This window comes from Tympanuchus pallidicinctus, unplaced genomic scaffold (assembly GCF_026119805.1).
Source record: "Tympanuchus pallidicinctus isolate F22 unplaced genomic scaffold, pur_lepc_1.0 scaffold8, whole genome shotgun sequence".
NCBI lineage: Eukaryota > Metazoa > Chordata > Aves > Galliformes > Phasianidae > Tympanuchus > Tympanuchus pallidicinctus.
The window spans coordinates 28,178,786-28,202,494 of NW_026294802.1; the positions used below are offsets into that span (position 1 = coordinate 28,178,786).

The following is a 23,709-nucleotide window of genomic DNA, read 5'->3' on the forward strand; positions in this document are numbered from 1 at the left end:
GATGGGGACTGTTGCTGGATACCATGCACTGTCCATGATCCTAGTGTTAGTGTTCTATAAAATGTAAGGGCTAATAAGCAGCTCAGCAACAAAATGTTGAAGCATAGCACTGAATACATGAATAATTTTTTGGAAGTTAATAGGACCACTCATTCCTTGAGTGATCACAACAGCTGCTCTGGAAAATGATTGCAAAATGCCACCCTTATTCTTGGCAGTTCTGTGCCATGTGTTTACTCATAAACACAGCTGTTTAATATTAGATACAAAAGTAAGTTTCTTATTGTTTTATTGTCATCAACCCTGTAGCTTTGGAAAAATGATCTGGATCAAGCACTTAAATAGTGAGCCAGAGTTTCTTATTCAAATAAACTTTTTTTAACGTTACTTGCTTTACCAATTTTACTTTTTCCCTTTGGAAAATGTCAGTGTTACTTCCATACATAGAATTATTTTCCAGTTTTTCCTCTAGCGGAGAAGTTGCTGTAAGTCTGCAGTACAGGTACTATGCACACAACAAAACCACTGATTCTGGATGACTGTATGTGTTTGATTTCTTACCACAGCATGCTTGAGGCTGGAGAGAGCCTCTACTGATTGTCTGCTCCAGGCTTCTGCCCAAAGCTGTGGGCTCTAAAGAAAGTTGCTTAGGACCTTTTCCATTTCATCCTAGAATGGAGACAGCACAGCCAATATGGGTAACCTATGTCAGTGTTTGATCACCCTCACAGTAAAAAAAGTTTTTGTGAAAGTGTAATTTCCTGTATTTCACCATGGGCCTGTTGTCTCCTGCCCTATCTCTGGGTCTCACGGATAAGAGCTTGACTCCGTCATCTCCCTGCCATCAGGTATCTATACACATGGCCAAGCTGTCCCTTGAACATTCTCTTCTCCAGGCTAAGTAGTGTGGACTTTGCTCTCTGTGTGAACAGCAGTGCTCCATATAGAATAATAGAATGGCCTGGGTTGGAAGGGACCTAAAAGATCATCAAGCTCCAGCCCCCCAGCCGTATGCAGGGCTGTCAACCTCCCCTATTTAATACTAGACCAGGCTGCCCAGAGCCCCATCCAACCTGGCTTTGAACACCTCCAGGGACGGGGCAGAAATAACAATCCCTTTCATTTGCAATCACAGAATTTCCAGTACAGCAGAAGCCTAGAGCTATTGCCTAAATCAAACCTCTTCCACTGCCAAAGGTACCTGCACTTCTCCTCCAGCTCCATCTTACTTCGGGCCCAACAGAAACCTGGAGCATTTGTTGATTTGCAGTCTCTTGCCTCTGTAAAGTAAGACCAGCAGCTTACTTCAGAAGCTCAGTTTTCCCCATTTTGATGACATGGAAGGCAGTGTAGGTCTAGTCCAGAAAGACAGTGTGAGTCTAGTCTAGATGTAGCTTCTATCCCTTATATTTTATATAATTATAGGAAAGAAAGGAGAGCTTTTTCTGGCATAAATATTTACTTCAGTACTTATGGTTATGCATTTGTGGACTACACCTTAGAACTGTGGACCAGTAACTATGCAACACCTATTAATTGCAGACAGGTGAAAGGGGATCCAAAGTAAAACAGGGACATTAAAGCACTGAATAACCATTGAGCCACTTTTCCCTCTTCAATGTACCTCTGAGCAGAGTAGTAAAAACAGTCAATGGTGATCTCATGGTTTCTTTCTCACTGTATTATTGGTTGTTCTGCAGGAAAACATGTACAGAGGTTTATGCAGAAGAGAAGAATGTTTATGAGATTGTTATATGCACACCCTGAACCTAGACAGAAGTAGAAATTATCATTAAATGTGAGGAAATGTTAAGCGTATTCAGTAGACACACAGGATAAAAAGTTTTACTTACATTATTTTTTACTTTAAAATAATTTATCCTCAGCATGTAATTTAGAAATTGGAGTTTGATTACGATTTGCAATTGTCTGCATTTTCCATGATCAGTATGTGTATTGTTCAAAACTGATGTTGCTAATTAAATAACAGAAACAGGAACCAGGAGTTAATTGCAGTCTGTGCAGGCTGCCCCTCAGGTGTTTTATGTCACTTGGAAAGCCTCAGCTCATTAGCAGAAACAAAGTCAGTAAGTGCTTACAGAACTGTAAGCAGCAGGAGAGTTACAAAATTACTATGTCCCATAGAAGCTGCCTATGGATGTGTGTGGTTGTGGTCATGGTCATGCTGCCAGTCATGAACATCAGCAAGACTTTAATGAGTTGAAAAGAGGTAGAAGGTGACAGATTGCACACAGTTCTCTCCTTTGGTTACCAAGATACAATAACCATACGCCACAACTTCTGTGACATGGTTATACAGCTTCTATTCATTTGAGAGGCTGAGCAAGGATTGTACTCATGTACCCATAGCCTCCATTTCTCCTGGGAGTATCTGTTTGTCAAATATAAGCCTTGACTCACCTTCTGAGTCACTTCTTTTAAAAATAGATTTATTTGCAGGTGAACTACATACTCTTTTCCAAGAATTGTGTTGTCTTGACTTTAAGTATACGATAAACTTAGCTGCTCAGACATCTGAATCACCCCGTGCATCTGACCTACTTTATCCCACGTTCTCTGTTTCTGAGTTGTCTCCAAGCTCCTACACGACCATGTGTCTCAAAACACCTCTAGTAAGAATGTTGACTGGCACAGAGCAAGGAGCAGTTTCCTCAAAGAGGTCATCTGTTCCAGCAGATTTACAGGTTTGCTTTTCTACTTGCTCTATCAACATCCAATGTGATCTCTTTTGGAATCGAATATATACATCATACTACTATCCTCTATTGATTTCTCATCCTTCAAGAAATCTCTAGAATTCTTCTTTCTTTCTTCTGACATTATGAAAATTTTACCATTCCAGTTTGGTATCTCTGCTGATATTTAAACAAAATTAAAATGTCCTACTTAAATCTACTGGCTCTCGATATTCATAAATACTTTTTCTTCCTTTAAGCCTTTGCCAACAGCTCTCATAAACTTTCTTTTTTCTTCTTCTTCTTCTTTTTTTTTTTCCATGATAGTATTTACATGGTTTTCTGAAGGGATGAAAATTAACTGCCTTCAGAGAAATGCAATGAAACAAAGGACTCGTCTTTTCACAAGCTTTGCAGTTTTCTTCATGAGGAAACACTTTGGATTTTCATAAGCGGGGAATGTCTATATGTCAGCACTCTCTGGATTTGAAAGCAGTGCAGCAGGCATTCCTAGAGGGCCAGGACATATTTGTAGATCACGAAGAATTTCTTTCTCACTCCTAACGGGGCTGTTAAATCATGGCCACACTCAGCAGAACCATTTACAAGTTGGAGCTGTCATGGACAGACTATCTTTCCTGGATCTGTGGAATATGTGAGATAAGTGACTCAGGTTGGGGGAGCACTGATGCTGTCACAGTCACTGTTCTCAGAATTCAGGTCAGCTTGCAACTGATTTTGCACTGTACCTAAATAGGTAGTTCAAGCCCGAGCTTATATTCATTATCAGGCTCTTTAGGAAACTGATTTATAGCTGTTTTGTGAAGTGAGAATTCTTATTGAGAAAGAGAAAATTAATGGAATCATAGAAGTGTAAATATCACTAATGGTGTGAAATTATCCCTTTCTCTGAGTTTAAGTAGTGAAATTTGAGTGTTGGAGAAACAGATGAGTAGTATTCCCACTGAGGAGTCAAACTGAACTGATAATTTGAAATCTGAATTCCCAGTTGCCTTTACGCTTTTCAAGTTTATAAGCCTGCTTCTTGGTACCAACTCTCATTATCTACCTTCCCATTATTACAGCTCTGAAACAAGAACAGATCTGCTGCTTCTCTCTAAATGCAGATGTAATAATTCTTCAGTCAAATGTAGACAGACATGTGCTCTACCAGTGAATTAGACTTTATGTTGTTCCTTTGTACAGGATGTGTGAATACACAGAAGTGCACAAATATATTAGGTATATAGCCTTAGAAGTCTCTTGTCTAAAAAGAAATCTTCCATCATTAGATAAAGACTGTCAACCAGCAGCTTCACAACAGTTTTGAGACAAACATATTTTAATGAAAAAATATATCAACTTCCTTGCGTAGATTTATATTCTTCTTTCTTTCAATAAGTCATCTCAGCATTATTGTATGTAGAAATGCACTTTTTCATCTGTGAGTTGCACTATGGTCTGTCTAATCTATATGTGAATTATAAGGGAAAAAGATAATTAAAGGAAAAGAGGCAGAATACAAAATAACAGTGAAATTTAAGAACTTCACAGTTGCAAGATTCCAGCTCAGAATCCACAATCAGTTTAAGACTGATGAGTTATAAATATGACTTCTAGTTGCATTAGGAAAAAAAAAGGCCACATTCAAGCTGACGTTACAAAGATTCCATCTTTTTTTTCAGTTTATGCAAATAATTTCAATGCTTGTCTTGTATTTTAGTACAAGTTATGTAACATGTGATGATGTCAATGAAGTGCAAAAGTGATTCTTAATGAAACAGGGTAGTCTTTAATGGTACACAACATCATTTCTTCAAATAAGAAGAGCATACTTGATGAAGTACATTAAAAAATTCAGATTCTCTGCTCTTCAAAAGTGGTATGCAGGCAGTCCTCTGTTTCCAAGCTTTGAAATTTATGCAAATCATAGCAATGCTGATCTCTATTACAGTTAGAGCACTAACATCTTCTGGCAGTCAGTATAAAGGAAAAGCCCAAAACAAGGAAAGTGGCCCAGAATTCTGGGTTGGTGTCCAAATCCTCACCTTGCACATAGTTTTGGGACCCATCTCTTTGCTGTGATGCATTTCCATTTCTTTAGACCCCACCGTTAAATCTCGCATTGTACCCACATGGAAGGAACTACAAATGTAAGCTGAGAATTAAAGTGTTCTTTCTCCTTTACATGCTCACTCTCCCTGCCACCCACAACACAAACCCTCACTGGGTGTTTGAAATTGTTTAGGAAGACTGAATGCAATTCTGCAATTAGCAGAGGAGATGCTATACGGGACTGCGTTATGCCTGTCTATCCCAGGAAATATGATGTATGTAACAGTAGGGGAAGAAATCAAATAAGCTGTTAGCAAAGATCTGTAATGGTAAAGAAAAGCATTCCTTTCCTCCTCCTGGAGGAACCATCACCTGCCCACAGTGTTCTCTTGGGGAGCTCCTGAGGAACTGGGGCTGTGTGTAAATGGGATCTGCCATCTTCTTTTATAACCTGGCTTGTAAATGTGCCTGATAAAGACTGATAACTGGGAGATGAAAATTAGATGCTTAAAGTCATGCATGTGAATGTGACTTTAGCAGCAGTGTCTGATCAGCTCTTGGAAAAAAAATAAATACTGGAAGGTAATAGAGAGGCAGTCATAGGTCTGTTTAATATGGCAGGTGGGGTTGATGAGAGGAAAATATGATGCGTATAGAATAAGATGGGTTTTACTCAATAGGTTTTGTCTAACACAGCAAATATAAAGCATATATTTATGGAGCTGGACAAAGAATTCTCCCTCATATATTTTTCCTTCCCATGAGAAGAGATAGATTAAAAATTGAGGGCAAAAGTGTCTCAGTTGTCATGTTTAACATTTCTGATTTTTCTTTCATTTGTTGCAGTACCAGTTTGTGAAAAAATCAACTGGGAGAAAAAAAAATTACATTTTGAGAACACTTTGCTACGATGGCAAAGATTATTTAAGATATTTTAGCTTTCTTGCGTTCTCTTTCAAGTTTGCTTTACTTGAAACATTCCAATTCCTTTAGAAAATGATCATCTTGATTATTAGCTTTATTTTTCTCCTTTCCCTCCAGTCATTTAATTTTTGAGAGGTTTTCTGGGAGTGTTATGCTTAATGGGAAAAAGATCATAGAAATGAGAAACTGTAACAGCCATTTAGTTAATCTTTTGTTTCTTTGTTCATGCCAGCATGAGGTTGTTCCATTTCATCATTTATTATTTTTATTTCAGCTTGCTCTCAGCTAGTCAAATGAGCTCCACTTCCATTCACAAAATCTAATGGTAAAGCTGGCAAAGCAAGCTTCTTGTGTTTAGCTGTAACTCAGAACAAAGGCAGGGCAGAGATTTATAAGTCCACATACAACAGATGAACCCAGCCAGCCCTCATGACCATGGCAATCAGCTACTATGTTAGCAGTCCACTCTCATGCTTTTAACTGAGGTAACACAGCTTCTCTGTCATGAAGAAGCAGACCAAAGCCCATTCCTTTGTTCAAGTTGTGGAGATGGTATCTGGAGGTCTAGAAGTACTGTGAGATGGCTCCTACCCCTCTCCCAGAAATGTGGTGGATGCCCCATCCCTGGAGACATTCAAGGTCAGGCTGGACCAGTCTCTGAGCAACCTGATGTAGCTGCAGATGTCCCTAATCACTGCAGGGGATTTGAACTACATGACCTTCAATGGTCCCTTCCAACTCAAACAATTCTATGGTTCTGTGATTGCATGACCTGTTGCACTTGCGCAGCTGATTCACCTTGGTCTGGAGAAGCTGGGATTGCTGTTGTATGCAAAGCCACAATAGCAGTGTTATGGCAGAAATGGGGCTGAACCCTTTCCATGCACCTCTGGTGAGTGATCCTTATGGATAAAGCAGTGGGACTACGCCCTCATCCTGAGTTGTATGGTATGGGCCCTGCCATGCAAAGCAGCCAAGGGAGTGGGTGAATGGATATTATATTCAGACTGCTGCACTATGTATGGCTTCTCTGTCTTGAGAGGAGGGCCATGAAAACAATCCAAAATAATGATTTGTCAGCACTGCAGAAAAGGAAAAGAAAATATAGCAGAGGAGTGGGAAGTGAGAGTATTGTGGGGAATGAAGCTCTTCCAACATGCATCTTAGAGAGCATAGTGCACATTTGGTCCAACAGTAGTGGGATCCCACGAATCTGCTGCTGTGCTGTGGCCAGAAGCTGGGCAGGCTTAGCAGTACTGAGCCACAGTACTGGGGGCAGGGGTGCCTGAGGAGCCTGTGGCTCTCACAGATTGCAGTGGAATAATGCCAGTGCATTTTCCCAGAAGTGTCTGCAGGCTAGGACCCTTTGCAAAACAGGTTTCTGATGTATCACAGCTAAATGAGTGAAGTCTTTGTAAACGACAGATCACTGAGATCTGTTCTGAAAGTAATCTGAGAACTAGTTGGTGCCATTAGCTCTTTTGTAGTAAAAACTGGCACCAATGACCAATCTCCAATAAGGCTGTTGTCTTTCTCTGCATGATGCTGTCAAAAAAAGGTATAAAATGTAAGCATACAGATTCAAGTCATGTTCCTTCACTCTTCTTGAGACTTTGTCGCTTTTTGCTTTGATTTGCCTATACTGAACTTAGCTTCTGAACTTGAGTACACACCTCCACTGACAAATCGATGCCCTGCTTTAGCTGCATACTAGCTCAGATAGAAGCCATATAGCCTTTTATTAGCTTTTATCACTGTATCTCCTAATCAGTTGCTGTCTTTCCCAGAAATAACATAGACATCTCAGGTTTTAATGAAATTTACAAACCCTTCTGCCATCAAGACTCAGCCTGTTTTGCTGTGACGTGTAATGCAGGAATCTCTTTGGATTTGAGCCCTGCTCCAGCTTCTGAGAAGCTGAGTATTTCTTCTCACAAACACAAATGGCACTGATGGTGGTCACTTTGGGAAAGCTGGAAGATTGCTTCTTGCATGCTTGAATGTTGTTAAAAAGTAATAAGCAAAAAAGGAAAAGGATTTCCCACTCATCAAATTTACAACTGCTACTTCTTTCTGAATTACTTTGCTGCTCAGCTACTTTTCTGAATGAAAGTAGAATTGTCAGAGGCCAAAATCTGGACTTTATAAAGGGTTCTAAAGCATTCACACAGTGACCAAAATCAGAAAACTACAAAAATTTGAAGAATAATAAAACAGAAAACACATCAGACAAATGAATTTAAAATGCTGTAACATTGTTCTCTAATTATGAAAGTGTGGAAAGGACTAAAAAGCTAAACCAGCAGAATCATTAGTATCACATAAATGCTTTGGGGAGCTTCCATTCATTCTTTTACTCACAAAACTCCTGGAATAGCAGAGGGCAGGGAAGAGATTAAAGGCCAAGGTGAGCAAAGTACAAAACAATTAATTTGCAAGATGACTTTGATATTTAAACTATATTCATGAATTCTTTAAAGAAAAGTCTACCGCTTTTTTAACAAATAAATCACAGAAGACCTGTCTGACATCCATGAAATGACTGCAGATAAGAAATCTGCACTCTTCAAAATGCTAAATTCCTTATTCTTTTGAGAGAGGAAGGGAGTTGTTGTAATATGAGAGTGACTCACAGATACTATTTATTCTAAAAACCAGCTGGTAGTGGGGATACAAAAAAATGGTTTTTAATTTAACTTGTATGCTTTTATGTATGTAGGAGAATGAGAGAAATGCCTGTAAACAATTTTCAATGTTCTCTTTTAATGGTCATCAGTTATCAATATAAAAGGGAAAAACTGCATTTTTCCCATTCTAAACATTTTCTGTTGTTCAGTTTTACAGCTGTGTTGCCTGTTTTGAAAAAACTTACATAGGATGCTCTTCTGACCCTAATTATAATAGAAAGAAGTTAAAGATGCATGAATTGGACTCTGCCTCCCAGTCATTTTAGACCTATTATACAAAGCATCACAGCTTCGTTTTTATCTCACACGTGGAATCATCTCTAAGCAAAAGTATCCCAAATCAGACTAAAAATCATTTTCCAGAACTTCGTCCCCAATGTTTCAGTCAGAAAACTTGCTTACATTGGGACATTTGGGACATATTATAGCTGTGAGGTTTCCAAAGCTATGAACTCAAACCTGGAACTTCTCATCAGAAGTATGATATTGATGTTAGCATTAGTGATCTTTGAAGATTTGGAGTTAGTGTTTTCCCTTAATCCATAGCTTCTCTTTTCAGTACTGTCTGTCCAGCTGCTCAGAGGGAATTCATACATTTTAGCCTCTAGATACATTTGGTATCAGCAACTTCAGGAGTTCAAAGACCCTGAGACAGCTGCCAAAGCCATGGGCTTGTCTTTTCATCTGCTTTCTAGTCTCTGAGCTTATAGGATCACACACAATCATGAATAGTTTTGTCAAAACTGAGGTAGAAACATATAGCTAGGCACATGAAACCACGATAGGATAAAGCACAAAGTAATGCAAGTTTTGTCCAAGAAAAAAAACATGTGACCAAGAGTTTTACTTAGTTTCACTTCAAGTTCGTGGTTAAAGGAATGAAATGACAGAAATGACAAGCGTGCCATGTATTGTCTGCACCTACATCTTGCTGTAGTAGATAGAGGACAGTCAGTTAGGTATGTTTTATTCCAATTGTGTGTGATTATGGTGATGGTAATAACTATATACAAACCTCAGCAAAAACTTGAAAGCAGATAAAGACCCAAAACACTGCTGAGTTGCTTCACACTAAAAGGGACTTGCTGCTGGATGTTTGTTTCCAAAAAAAACCCCAAAATCCTGATTTCCCAAGAGCTGAGGCAACAGAATTGTTTCATACTTGGAAAATCTTTGTGGTGGTGGTGGACAAATAGTCCAGATTCTGTTGAGACACAGGCAGTCACACAATGCAGAAACCCCACAAGAAGAGTCTTTTGTGTAAATATCTCAAATACAGTCAAGTATCTTCAGAATATATTTTTTTTCTTATATATTCCAAGTTTCATTATGCCCAGGAACAGCAGAGAACTATAATTATGTTAAAAAAAAAAAGAAAAAAACCATAAAGTACTTGCCTCTTTCTACAACATTCCCTTCTTCTGTAACATAGTGCGCATTCAAGCAGATTTTGCTCATCTGAAATCATCAATAACAAATGCCTTTGAAATCAAAGGCCTGAGAAAGCTAGGATGTGAGCAGTACTGAAGTCTGTCTTTAATTTTCAGAGCAAAGAGAAGGGTTACTAAGGAGGGTGAGTCAGTGGGAGTCTTTTGGCTGCATCAGTTCCTGAAGAATTTGGAAGTTGCCTTATTGTCTTAGGTTTCCAGTTTTGTTCTTCATTAGAATGCAAGGTTAAATAATCAGTCCGCTGTAAGCCTCATTTAAAAATCTGAAGATAAACAAGGACAATCCTGTTTTGTTTTGTTGTTTGTTTGTTTTTGACTAATGTTTTTCTGGAAGGAATCTTGATCTATTGAGAACCACTTTACAAAGTTGTGATGGAAATTTAAGCTTTAGTGACTAAAATTTATTTGAAACATAAAACTAGCTGAAATTAGGGTTTTACAAAAGGAACAAGAAGAGTCAATTCTGGTTCTTTGGCATTTCAATCTTTAGGCAGGTCCTACCTAGACATTTAATGATTGGACAGAAAAAACAAACGTATTAAAAAGTGCTGTGCGTGAAGGGTCTTTTAGCTTTGAGGATTACTGCTGACCTAGGGATGATGAAATTGGATGTGACTGGTACAATCATGCTGTGCATAAAAGTTTTACTGGACATAATAGCACCATGCATTTCTTTTGTAATGGAAAGAATTATTTTTGGGGGGTAATATTCAAAAGGGACAGACAGGACAATTTTATGGAGCTCATTATACATGTGCCTCAAAGAACAAAGAGGCTGAAATAGTGTTCAGCTGAGCTCTTTCAGCTCCTGATGTTTTCACCTCCTTATGTATTGCCTTGTGCTTTTCCATCTTGGCCATTTCTACTGTCTAACACAGTCTCAGGGAATAGAAGGGAGAAGGGCAGGGAGAGATGGATGGAGGAAGGAAAAAGCCAAGAAAACTGTCATGGCTTTGAAATTTAATTCAGCTGTTACTTTAAGAATGCTGAAATAATTTGTAATAAAGTAAATCCCAGTCCTTGAAGAAATGTAGCACACAGCTAAACAAAGACCAGAGTTATCTTTTTGGTGAGATACTGTGAAATATAAAAGAAGTTGAGAAGTTCAGTCCTACATATCTGTTCCCCACCATCAATCTACTTGGTTTTGTAGTATTCCTATGAGATAGTCAAGTGCTAACATCCCTATTTTATAGGCATGGAACTGACACAGATAAACCAAGGAAGACTTCCTAAGGCTAGAGGCTCAGCGAAGTTCTGGTCTCTCATTCCTGCTAGTAATTGCAAATGCTCACAGATTAGCACTCTCCAAAGTAGATTCAGTGTTTTTGTGAATAGTTTTTTAAAGAAATCATCACACATGGGAGAACACTGGATTCTTTCACCACTACATACTTATGTTTCACCACATGATGAAGTAGAAGATTCCCTCTGTTGCAAAGAAACTCTAGAAAATCACCAGTGGGGTTCAACAGCATTAGGGCAGCCTCTTGCCCCTCTGCTCCCCTCTCCTGCAGGGCTTCCACAGGCAGGGAGCTTCTGGGACTAATACTTTCAATGATAAAGCTGCTTCTAACCTGTATCGCTCTCTTCTCTTACACCATTTCAGCAATGACAAGCATACATTTCACTGAACATTTAGGATATGGGATTCTAGAACTCTCTGACTTAGAAAATGTCCTGTTCCCTTTACTGGGCTTTGCATGTGTTTATACTGTACTGTGAATACAATTATTATAAGGGCTATGGATGGGAATCTCATACAAGCTATAGTTCTCTGGCTGCTGATGAGACACCATACATACTTTCTGTCCTCCAAACATATGATGAACGATTAGTGCATTAATGATGTCACAGGAAAGGGTTTAAGGTAAAGAAGAAGTGAATGCAGTAACCACTGAGGACAGTTGTAGCAGAAATGCTGTCACAGCCTGACCCAGTGATTGAGCACCTGGTGGGAAGGCAGGGCCAACCCAAGGGAGCTCAGGTGCATGCAATGCCCCTGAGTGACCAGAAGGGATGGATCCAGCCCTTCCCAGACTTCAATTAAGGGTTGGCAGAGGAGGCAAAGAGATTCCTGGGTACCTAAGGCCTTTCAAAGGTAAGCAGATTATTTTCTTTGTTTCTCTGCCTATGGCTGTTGCATTTGAGCAAGTCCTCTCTTGCTGTAGTTTAGGACTTTGCTACTCTGCTGTCAGTGCTGCACTTTCCATCACGTTACAACAGCCTAACCCAATCTCTCAGTTTGTCAGCCCACTAACTATATCAAATTGTGTTAGAGTAATAGCATGTATGACTCAGAAATAAGGAGAATGGAATAACCTACCTTCTGAGATTGCTATCAGAAGATAGATACAAGACTATTCTATGTCTTAACATCAGATCTGATTGGTACATCCACATTATCTTATGACATAATGGCATCAACTGCCACTGAAATAGCTGAGCCTTTCTTCTGGCTAGGAGACTGCAAGCCCAGAGATTAATGCAGGACACGGGACTGTTAGAAATCAAAGCGTATCTTGTGAAGAGAGGCATTAACAAACTTCATCCTTAATAGGATGAATTCATTCTCATACACTTTAATCATCTGTGAAGGTCATGGAGTCTTTCTATAGCTGGCCCAGTGCATGTAAAATCCCAGTGAGAGAATGCTGGATAGAAGCCAGACATCACAGATGGAGACCTTCTAGCTCTTGCTTTGGTGCTTCCTAAAGAATTGGTCAAACCAGCCCCAAATCAATTAATGTCTTTAGAGAAACTGATTCTTCTTCCTTTGGAAAGTGTAAATCTGTGCCCTGGCTGAGATGAACTAACTCTGCCACATTGCCCACCTACCCCAATTCACTTTGCTAGCTGAAGCCATGGGTGCCACTGAAATACTCTGGCCTCACATCAGCCCCTGCTGAGAACAGACCGAAGGGCTCATCCTTTCATAGTATTGTTAAGGTTGAAAGCTAAGATCATCTAGTCCAACCATCTGCCCATCCCCACTATACCCGCTGAACCATGTTCCTTAGTGCCACATCTACGCAGTTCTTGAATACCTTCCGGGATGATGACTCCACCAACTAAATTATGATTCATTTAATTAGGATTCATTCTGGTTTCTGTTTTTTAAAGGTGTGGCTTCAGTTGCATTGTAATTCTGTAGTGTCTGTGTTTTCTGTCACACCGATCACTTTCACATCTGTCTGAACATGCTGTTCTTTTTGTGCCTCTTGTTCAGTTTTTTGCCTCAGTAAATTCCTGTGGTAAAAAGCTCTACAGATTAATTACAGTGTGTGAAATAAATATACATTTTTATTTGTTCATATTTTAATGCCCATGTACTTGAAAATCAGCATGCGAGGAGACTGTATAGTTGTGTTAACTGATTAGATTGCCTCCGTATTTCCAGTAAGTGTTACTTCTGCCTATAATTTTTTTCAGGGAGCTTATAACATGCAAAAAAAAATTAAAAAAATAAAATAAAATAAAAAATTAAATTTATCTGCTTTCATGAAATATTATGGGAGTCAAAGATGTTCGTTAAGGCTGTATAAGAAATGCATGAATCTGGGAAATATTATGGTTATTTTAAGAAAAGATTTTCCATAAAATCTTCTATGGGTTGTCTTTTTTTCCTAAAAAAAAAAAAAAAAAAGTGAGTGAAACTGTGCAATGTCACATCTTGAAAGGCAGCATTCAAATAGACATCCTGAAGTAATTCAGTAATTCCTGAAGTAATCAGGACTGAAGCAATCTAAGTATCCCATTCCTACCACTTTTACTTGCATTTATATGGAACCAATTTAGAATTCTTTTTCTCATCACCCAAATGCTTTTTGGACAAGGACACTTAAATTTTTGCAGCCTACATTTGAAATCTGGGATTTTTTTTTATTTTTTTTTCCACATATTAGCATATTCTGCAGCCTTGCTGTCTCCTCATCAGAAACTGCTTGACTTACCCAATAGTGCGTTGCAGGTCAGGATGGAGACCTGGCAGAGCAAGAGAGAGATTTGTAGGGCATTTATCAATGCTCTGCACTCGTTCTTGTAAACTCAAACACATGCCTGCAATTCTTCCACTATTTCAGGTGATTTTCACTGTGCTTTTGTAGAATAGTGAAGACTCCCCCCCACAGTATTTCAGTGACTGCTCTTTAACCTTGAAAGTATTTAAATTTCTCAATATTTGTATTTGCGTTGTGTTGCAGCAGAAATATATAATGTGTGAATGTTTCAGTAGGTCACTGCAGGCAGCTGCTAATACATAAGAAACATGAAAGTCCTTTAATCACCAAAAATGACTGATTTTATTCTTGGGACAATTTATACGAACTGCAGGTAAAATGCTTCTCAACAATTTTATCTTACTTTACAGCCATAACTCAGAATGTGACACGGATTTCATAAGCAGGTTTCTCCTCTTGGTGAAAATAGTGATAGAGGAAGAGTGGTAAATGGGAGAGAAGGAAAAGCCACATTGACCACAGGTTTGGCTTAAGGCAGGGTGTCTTTGGGGCTTGTGTTGGCACCGTGCTTTGCTCTAGTTATATGATGCTGGCCTGTGTAGAAGTTCACAGCATTTCACTGAATTACTAAGGTTGGAAAAGATCTCTAAGATCATCTAGTCTGACCATCAATCCATACTATCATACCACTAAACCATGTCCCTCAGTGCCACATCTCCCTGTGCAGGGACTCCACCTCCAGGGACAGTGACTCCACCACTTCCCTGTGCAGCCTGGGAGTTCCAATGCCTCACCACCTTCTCTGAGAAGAATTTTTTCCTAATATTCTACTTGAACCTCCCTTGGCACAATTACTCTATCTTAAAGTCCTCGTGATTACCTGCCCTTCCTCAACCTCTCTGTGCAGCACTCATCACCTCCTTCATGTACAAGCCACTGGAGCAGGACTGTCATTGCTGGAGAGGATGCTTTTTCTTCCCTACTCTTGACTCAAATGACTGTCATGAAACAACAGTACTTTAAGAATTTCTTAGGATGTAAAATCATAGATTGGTGTAGGTTGAAAAACTTGCTGGTTTGTTTTTAAGCTTTCCTCATAAAAAGTATTCTGAAAGCATTAGTCTACAGTTCCTTCCTTCCTGACTGTTGTTTATTCCTATGCTTTCAGATTTGCTGAAGGTTTGAGAAAACTCCTGTAGTGGAGGGGTCAGGAGGATTTTAAACTGAAGTAGCCAATATGTGGAAAGGAATGATGTCTTTAAAAGCTCATTGCAGAAACAACACCACTGATGAAATGGAAGAGATAAGAAAGGGAAGCGTCTCTGAGCTTTTCTTGTAATAGTTGACAAAAATATTATTTTAGAATTCGAGTTACACTTTGGTCCCTTTCATGATATCTGTCTTTTTTCTGTTGACATCAAAAAGTCCCTGTAGTATCTTGGTTGTGGATGGTCCTTGGTGGTTTTTCTGTGCTGTATTGTCTTTTCTGAAATTCTCTTTCTAACCCCAGCCTTGACCTTAGCCCACCTAACCCTAACATTTTTATCCTGGCCCCCTTCAACCACCCATCTCCTCCTCCAGGGCTCTTTTCCACTACCAGCAGAAATCTCTTTCCTTTTCAGCTGCCTGTTTTTCTTGGCTCAGATACACCTAGAAACTGTTGCTACAGTTGCAATATTCAGATCTGTAATTGCTGGGGGACCTGAGTGCTCTGGTGTACCTGCCTTTGGGCTCTGCAAGTCACTCCTGCCACCAGAGGCAGCAGACCCAGAAGTGTGAGCTCCTTGGGGAGTGGGCTGTAAGAGGTGGTAAACACTGCAGAGGAGCAGGGGTAAATGATTGGTGCTGTCTGACTGGGATGTACGGCCCTTGCTTCTCCAAAGCAAAAGGAGCAACTGGAGTACCACAGTAAGGCATGCCTTGTGTAGCTGTGCTAATACTTGATTTACGGCTATGCTTTTACTTTCCAGCGGTTAATATCACATGTTATTGCAGGCAGTACTAGAATATCTAATGATTCCGTTTGTGCAGTTATAATCTGTAGGTAGTCAGGCAGGTTCCCAGTCTAGGAATGATTCTCTCCATGAAGGTTAGCTCTGTTTGTCTATTGTGCAGGCATTGCTGCTTTTGCAATTCATCCAGTATCAATTTTCTACACTAATCCCGTCTTTATGGACTGTGGTTAATATGGTATCAAGCTATGCCATCAGAATGGCACAATAACCTTGTTCCAGTTATTTTAGTCACTAAATTTGTGCTCAAAGAAAACATTATTAAAATGTTTTAGAAACATTTAACTGATGGGAACAGGTAAGACTTGAACTTTTTTCTTTTCTGTCCTCTTTTTCTTGTAACCTGAAAAAAAAGTATATTCCTGCCTTGTTCCTCTCATTTTCCATTGGCATCCAAAGTTGGCCACAGGATGCTGAACTTGTGTCTCCAGTCTGTCCATTCCTGCTCTGTTATTAAGACTCCAATACAAACAAGAGAATAAGAGCACAGAGCACTGATATGCTTCTTGCTGTAATGAAGGAGCTCACGGGGTCCGTCTGGCATTTCTAGAAGCTCGTTTTCTCAGATTCAGTTAGAAATCCCATTCCCAAAGTAGTATATTCTGGATTACTAGGCTTCTTCCTGATTAAAAAGCTACAGATGCACTCCCTTGTGCTGCCTAATTTGGAAAAGGGCAGTCTGTGTTCTTCTTACCTACTTTTCACTGTCATTGCCAAGAAACTGAGCTTCACAGCAGCATCAGCAATTGAGAATTCCTTCAACATATAGCAAGGCAAGGCTCTTACAAAAAAAATGTGAAGTTTTTTCCTTACCAGTTTACTTCTTGGATGTTGGTTTTTTGTTGCTTTCATTTTGTTATTTTTTATGAATATTCACAATCTTTACTGTTGCATAGGGAGCATTTTGAGATGAGGCTTAAGGATAAATTTCTTCCCAACGCTGCAAGCTGCTGTGGAGCTGTGATGTTTGACTGGCAGCCTGCCCAGGTAGTGCTCACATGTGCCCATCCAAATGACTTATACTTGGTGTGTGGACAAACATTAGTTCTCCATGCTACCTTCAGCCATCCCACCATGTCACAGTGTGGCCAACCTCAGAAAATAAGATGTTCTGGGAAGTGTTTTGAAGGGGTCCTAAAATCGCCAGGTGAACTTCCTAAACAGGCTGAATTTGGAGCAGTGGAGTGCTATGCTCTTCTGTCTTCCTTGAAGCACTAAGGATAATATGTATGTAGTTATACAGAGACACATAAACTGTGCAGTCTTTTATGGTTATTTGTTATAGGACATGGTGTACCAAATTCAGGCCAGGTAGAAGGAAATGGGATTCTCCTGAAGATAATGAAACTTCACAACATTTTATTGTCCCTGGATAAGATGGACTGTAATCCTAGCGTGTTAAATTTATTAGGCAGGTATTACCTTCTTACAGCTTTTTTAACATCTTATCATTTGTCTGAAGCTGGATATTTTTCTGGATGTTTCATTTCTGTGTCTTTGACAGTGAGCTCTTAATGTGCTATGTAGCAGCATCTCAGTTAATGGGATCTAATACCTATATATACTTAAGTGAATGTATTTGATTTTACTCTTTCTGGCTTTGTTCAGTAACAACAGGTAGCATCACCCCTGTAACTCAGGGTCATTGACTCAGACAAGAGGTTTCTCCCTCATTATTCCATCCTGGTGGACGTCTAAGGACGCTCACAACAGCCCTCCTGTCTCAGCAGCAGCTCCCTTTCTCGTTTATCCCAAATCTCTTGGGCTGTCAGCTTTTTATGTGGGCGCAGCTTCACTGCACCCCACAGCAGGAGCAGTGCTCAGGCCTGCTGAAGATCTGTCTCTACTCTCAGCACATTCCTCAGTTTCAGTGACAAAGCCCAAGCAGTTTTGTGGCCGCTCAAGATGTCTTATTCAGGAGGAAACAAGGAGACTGTTTTGAAAATGCAAAGGCAGGAAGGGTCATTGAAAGTGAGGACTGCTATAATTCTTCCAGTTAAATTAAAGCACGTGAGTATGCTGAGAGCAGATCTTACCTGATGTATCAAGACCTGACAACCCCTTTAGTGTAAAAAAGTGAAATAAAAGAGAATAAAATGAAAAACAATACCAATGCAAGGATCAAATTGATAGTAGAAGAGAAAAGCAAATTATTTCCAGTTTTACATTATAATTTATAATCACCTAAATAACAGCAGTCAAAATGCATTGTGGATTTTTTTGAGAAAACTGCTATTTCTTTCTGTTCATAGCCACATTCATGATGTGGTGCCTGACCTATGGGTATTTAGTTTTCTCTGATTAGAGTAACTCTGATTCCTTAACTCTGGTTAGGAAGGAAAAATCCTTGCTTGGTTCCTCAAAGCAGTAAACTGCCCTATGGCTTTAAGTAGAAAGTTAAAAATAAAAAATATTTTTCAGCTCAAGTCAGCTGGCTCAGTCAGAAACTGACAAGTTCCTGAGCCAGTGCCCTGCCAGAAATGCTGTAGGTCACTACACATACTGAGACTATCCAGTATACTTCCTCTCCTCTCATCTCCACTGTGTATTGTCCACAAGCAGGACACAGAAACCAAGAAAGGGTCCAAAGAGTGCCACATGGGAGTGTTGGCTACCACGTGTCATATGCAGAGATATCTGGGTCTTCTGGGAAAAAGATCTGAAGCTTAATTATTTCCTGGGTAAAATTCCATCGACTTCACAGGAAGGATTTGAACCTGAGGAAATATTTAAATTTTATGATAGTTCTGACTCAGAAAATGTTTCATTGCCTTGATTCATCTCAGCTAAGGATTTATAGCCTGCTCTGCCTGAGATGATGAAGTTTGGGAAATTCAAGCAAGTGGAATGCTTTCATTTTGTTTGATTGCTTTGTTTTATCTCAGAAATTGATAATCAAAATAAAAGGTGTGTAATTTCACTAGATATGATTGATTCTTTACCTGCAGGGAGAAACTCCTAAGAAAAATATTCAAAACAAATCTTCATTGTGTAAATCCAACATCTCATTCTTTGGGGTGGATTGCTGCTCAATGCCTTTCATTTCCAATGCAGCAATTGTGTTACCTTGAGCACTGTGACTTGGCTGAGGAATTTAGCTGAAAACGTCTGGAATCTACTCTGAATGTTGTTGAGAAAAGGCAGTACTTTGCTAGAAGCAGTGTTTAAGATGCTTACATTTTACTTTAGATTTGTTTCATATTGCACCACAAGTAGATAACATTGATTTTCATTCTAGGGAAAAAAAAAAAAAAAAACAATTAGTGAGCATCCAAGAGATCAGGTATATGTTTAGAACTGAATGTGTTGAGCAAGGAGCTCATTTGAACTGGTTTTGCTTTTCAGACACTGCAAATGGACATAAACAAGCTGAATATCACATTGCTTCGGATATTTCGCCAAGGAGTGGCTGCAGCACTGGGACTGTTACCTCAGCAAGTTCATATCAACAGACTCATTGTGAGTACCAAAAGGCCGTGTACAGTAAAATTTACCCAATGATTTAGGATTCTCTTATTTATTATCCTGACATCATGGAGAACTTCAATGAAGTAAGACAGAAAAACACTTACTTTTCTGATAGATTTTCTTTTGTCCCAGAAGCATCCTACAGAAAAATGGATCTCCATTACGAAATGACTTAAATTTCCTTTTGGAAGGAAACCATTCTCAGTAACAGTCTACACAAAATGAGGTCAGATAAATCTCTTTTTTTCTTATTCATAACCAGTTTTCTTAACCCTTAGTTTGCATTCCAGCGCATTTCTACATCGCATCCACCAAAAGCCACTTTTGTTTCTCAGAGGTTGAATCTTGCTCAAAAAATACACATGCTTTTGCCTTCTGAAGGCATCCTCACAGTTTACCTTCAGACTGTCCATTAGTAAATTAAATGTTCCCTCACAATATCAACATTCATTACTTGCTGCTTAGATACAGTAGCCTATACTCACTTAATGCTAACATATCATTTTTGTAGAAGAAATTTCCCTCCAACAGCGAAGATGCTTTACAGACAATTTTCCCTGTCTGTTTTTTGGTGGATGGTTGAGAGCATACATTCTTAATGCTGCTGTATTTTTTTAAGAGTTAAGCCATGATGCAGACAAAGAAAAGCCAACATCATGTGTGTATTGCTAGCATTCAATTCATATTGCACTGGGAAAAAAAGTTATTCTACCTGCAAGTTAAGTATTAGGGAAGAAAGCTGACAGGTGCAGCAAGAAAGCATTGCCTGCTTTGATAGCTTGATAGGACTGTATACACCAAAAAAGGCTATAAAGCTTCTTCAAACAATGTATCTGGGAGAAAGGATCACACAAGATGTACAGCAGAGAAAATGAACAGGAATGCAGCACAGCTCTTTTCCTGTTTGCCAGGATGCCACTCATTCCTGACAAGTGAGCTGATTCTCCTTTGTCCCTTGTATTAACTCAAATGACAGATATTCAGAGAAAAACAAAACTGAATAAGGAATGTTGCAGTTTGAGGGGCGTTTCAACACACCCAATCTCTGAGTTGCCTTCTTGATCTGCTCTGTGGAAATTATCTAACCACGCAGAAGAAAAATGCTGTTCATTTTCCTGCTGACTGATAGGTTTTTCACTTTCTCTTCTTGATTGATCTAAGGGAAGAGGTAAAAGTATTTTGAACCTGCACAGAGCTCAGAATACATTAATTAATTAGTCTTCTCAACATCTGTGAAATACTGCTATGAGTTACTGTCTTTTATTGATGTAGGAAGAACACAAGAGCCACGATTGCTCTTAAAATCACAGGCAGAAAGTAAAAATTCACAGGTGATAAAATTACAGCTTAGGAGGCACTATTCTTGCCTCCTATTCTTCTGCCATGAGCTAGATTTTTTCATTCAGAGTTCTGGCAAGTCAAAATTCATCTCATCTTACTCAGTCGAGTTTGAGCTGCTGATGTAGGTTTCCTCCAAAGGCACTGTGGAGAAGGGTGATTAAAGCAGCATTGAGTGCCTGGTTATTTTAGGATGGATTCAGTCATTCACGAGAGAAGCCAGTCTGTCTGTACTGGCTTTGGAGGTGATTTAGATGACTAAAGTGAGGTAAGCTCTTAAGTTGGGTTCACACATCCTTTGGACATCAACACTGGTCTCAGACGATCACAGCCAAGCAGATGAACTCTCTGGCAATCTTTTCTTTTGATGCTCTGCTGCAGTCATCATCGCTGACATCTCTAGCACAGCACCATTTGCACTACCAGAACTGCAACAACAAAATTAGGGCAGGAATTAATGGAAGGGAGAAGCTGGCGTGCTCAGCTTACTTTTTAAGCATCCTTTCATTTCATTGTGCTCTCTTAGGGAGTTACACTGCAGTCTACTAAAAATACATTGTAGTTTGTTATATTGTTGCTCACAACATGTGGACGTGGAATTAGAACACAATGCCATGGCATTATACTGAGCATTCCTGTTTAAGGTCCGGCACTCAAAACAGTACTGCCCTTCAGTTGGGATCAGAACCATCAATTAAAATACTTCCAGAGTCTTTGCCCTTTTCCCCATCCATGGCTCCTTCCCATGTTTTGTTGACCTCTCTTATTCAGTGGTTCTAAGGCCTTGTCAACAGTAAATAAGACAAAGCACATCTGATGACATATAGAATTTGCATTTTCCTGCACAGTCAACTGGAGTTTAAGGAGCCAGGGAATGTGTGTGCTCTCCTCACAGAGCACGTTGCAGTCTTTCTGTTCTGTGCTTTCATTTCTGGAGATACAGTTAAAATCTGTAGGCAGAAGAGATTATCTAGTCTCAGACCCTTCCTATGATTCTCCTTTTTATTATTTTTATTATACTAATGATTATTATCATTATTATTTTGCTAGGGCAAGAAGAACTGCGTGGAACTGTTTGTGTCTCCCTTGAACAGAAAGCCAGGAATTTCTGATGCACTCCCATCTGAAGAAGTTCTGCGTTCACTTAATATCAACATTTTGCATCAGAGTTTATCACAGTTTGGAATAACGGAGGTCTCCCCTGAGGTTGGTTATCACATGTCTGACCTGTAGTTTGTTACAAATTTGGCAGATCTTAGAGCCACAGTAGTTCTTAGGCTGAGGTTCTCATGAATGAGGCTGAGAATGCATCAGTTAAGATGGCATTACTGCTGTACAGGAATTACACAGCTAGCCCTGCTGAGTTACTTTAAAATAGCTTTTTAAGACTCTTTAAGCATTAGAATCTAGGTCCAGAAAAAGGAAAAGTTCTGATGAACTGTTTCTCTCTACAACTAAGAGTTATATTTGCAGAGTATTCCTCTGGGGAGAAATAACTGCATGTATCATTACAGGTTAGGGAATGACCTGCTAGAGTGGAGCTCGCTGGACAAGGACTTAGGGGTCCTGCTGAACAACAGGTTGGCTATGAGCCAGCACTGTGCCCTTGTGGCCGAGAAGGCCAACGGTATCCTGGGGAGCGTTAAAAAGAGTGGGGCCAGCAGGTCAAAGGAGGTTATCGTCCCCCTCTACTCTGCCCTGGTGAGGCCACATTTAGACTACTGCATCCAGTTCTGGACTCCCCAATTCAAAAAAGATAGGGATCTCCTAGAAGAAATCCAGTGGAGGGCCACAGAAATCTCCCCTGTGAGTAAAGGCTATTCAGCCTGGGGAAAAGAAAGGGTAAAGGAAAAGAAAGGGTGTTTATAAATATCTAAAGGGAGGTGGGAGACAAATGGATGCTCTTCTTGGTGTTGTGTGTGTGATAGGTCAAGGAGTAATGGCCTAAAACTTGAGAATAGGAAGTTCCATACTAACATGAAGAAGAAATTCTGTATGGTAAGGGTGACAGAGCACTGGAACAGGTTGCCAAGAACGGTTGTGGAATCTCCTTCTATGGAGATATTCAAGACCTGGATGAATGCCTACCTCTGCAACCTATTGTAGGGTACCTGCTTTATCAGGGGAGTTCGACTTCATGATCTCTTGAGGTCCCTTCCAAACCCTGTGATTCTGTGAGCTCGTGTTTTTCTGAATGTAAACCTATACTTGAGCCGGTGCTCAGCTGTTATATTCACCTGTTTTTCTGCTGATTGGAAATGATTGTGCTCATTTTAGGGGTTCTAACCGTGTTTAAGAATCTAGAAGATGTTTTCAGTATAAAAAGACAACATAAAACCAGTGTCAGTTCAGTACAATTTTACATGACCTATAGCAATCTGCCACTATGAAAATGCGACAATTCACAGGTTTTAGCTGTTCTAATGAAATAAACACAGCCAAGTGATGTTGTCCAAAAGTCAAATCAGGTCTTTTTATTGCCCACTTGCAACCTAGACTAGGCTCACTTTAGGTTACAATATCCTTTACTACTGAAACATACAACAGTGACGGTTGTGATAAATGCAATTATCAGTTCCAAGTGCTTAAGTTACAAATAACACTTCAGGTAGATGTGGGAGAAGAACATACATGAATAATAGATGAATGGAGAAATGTCATCGAGTTATGAAAAGATACTGGGGAAAAAACAGTGCTAAAACAAAATCCCATCTGTGTTAGACAGTAGTCTGGGCTGCTCAGGTATTTGCAATTTATCTCTGAAAGAAAGTGTAGAAAACCAGAGATTATCTTATAGAAAAGAATGATTAGAATGAAAGTTGTGCAGACTCTGCCTCCTTCTCTCTTTCTAATACTGCTGGAGAAACAAAAGGTCATTTTGATATTTCAGTTGCATGCAGATTATACAGATTATAATAAACCCTGTTCCTGCAAAAATCTTGCAGTTTTATGCTGTTATTTACACTATTATTCCTTTTCAATCTTGATAATCTGTTTGCGTGTGTAAGACTCAACAGAGAGCAGCAGCTTAAAGGCAACTAATCAACTATCAACTACTCAGCTCAACTACTAACCGTTTATTTTTCACTCAGCTATCAGCCCTAACTAAATCATGAGTGAAT

At 39.4% G+C, this 23,709-nt stretch overlaps 1 protein-coding gene across 1 annotated transcript in view; it reads left to right on the forward strand.

Annotated features, from left to right (window-relative positions):
* Window positions 1-23,709, forward strand: part of PTPRR (protein tyrosine phosphatase receptor type R) — a 145,256-nt gene that overhangs the window by 55,222 nt on the left and 66,325 nt on the right. Inside the window, 2 exon segments of the mRNA XM_052668998.1 lie at window positions 19,127-19,240; window positions 21,638-21,793. Coding sequence (XP_052524958.1) covers window positions 19,127-19,240; window positions 21,638-21,793 — 270 coding nt within the window.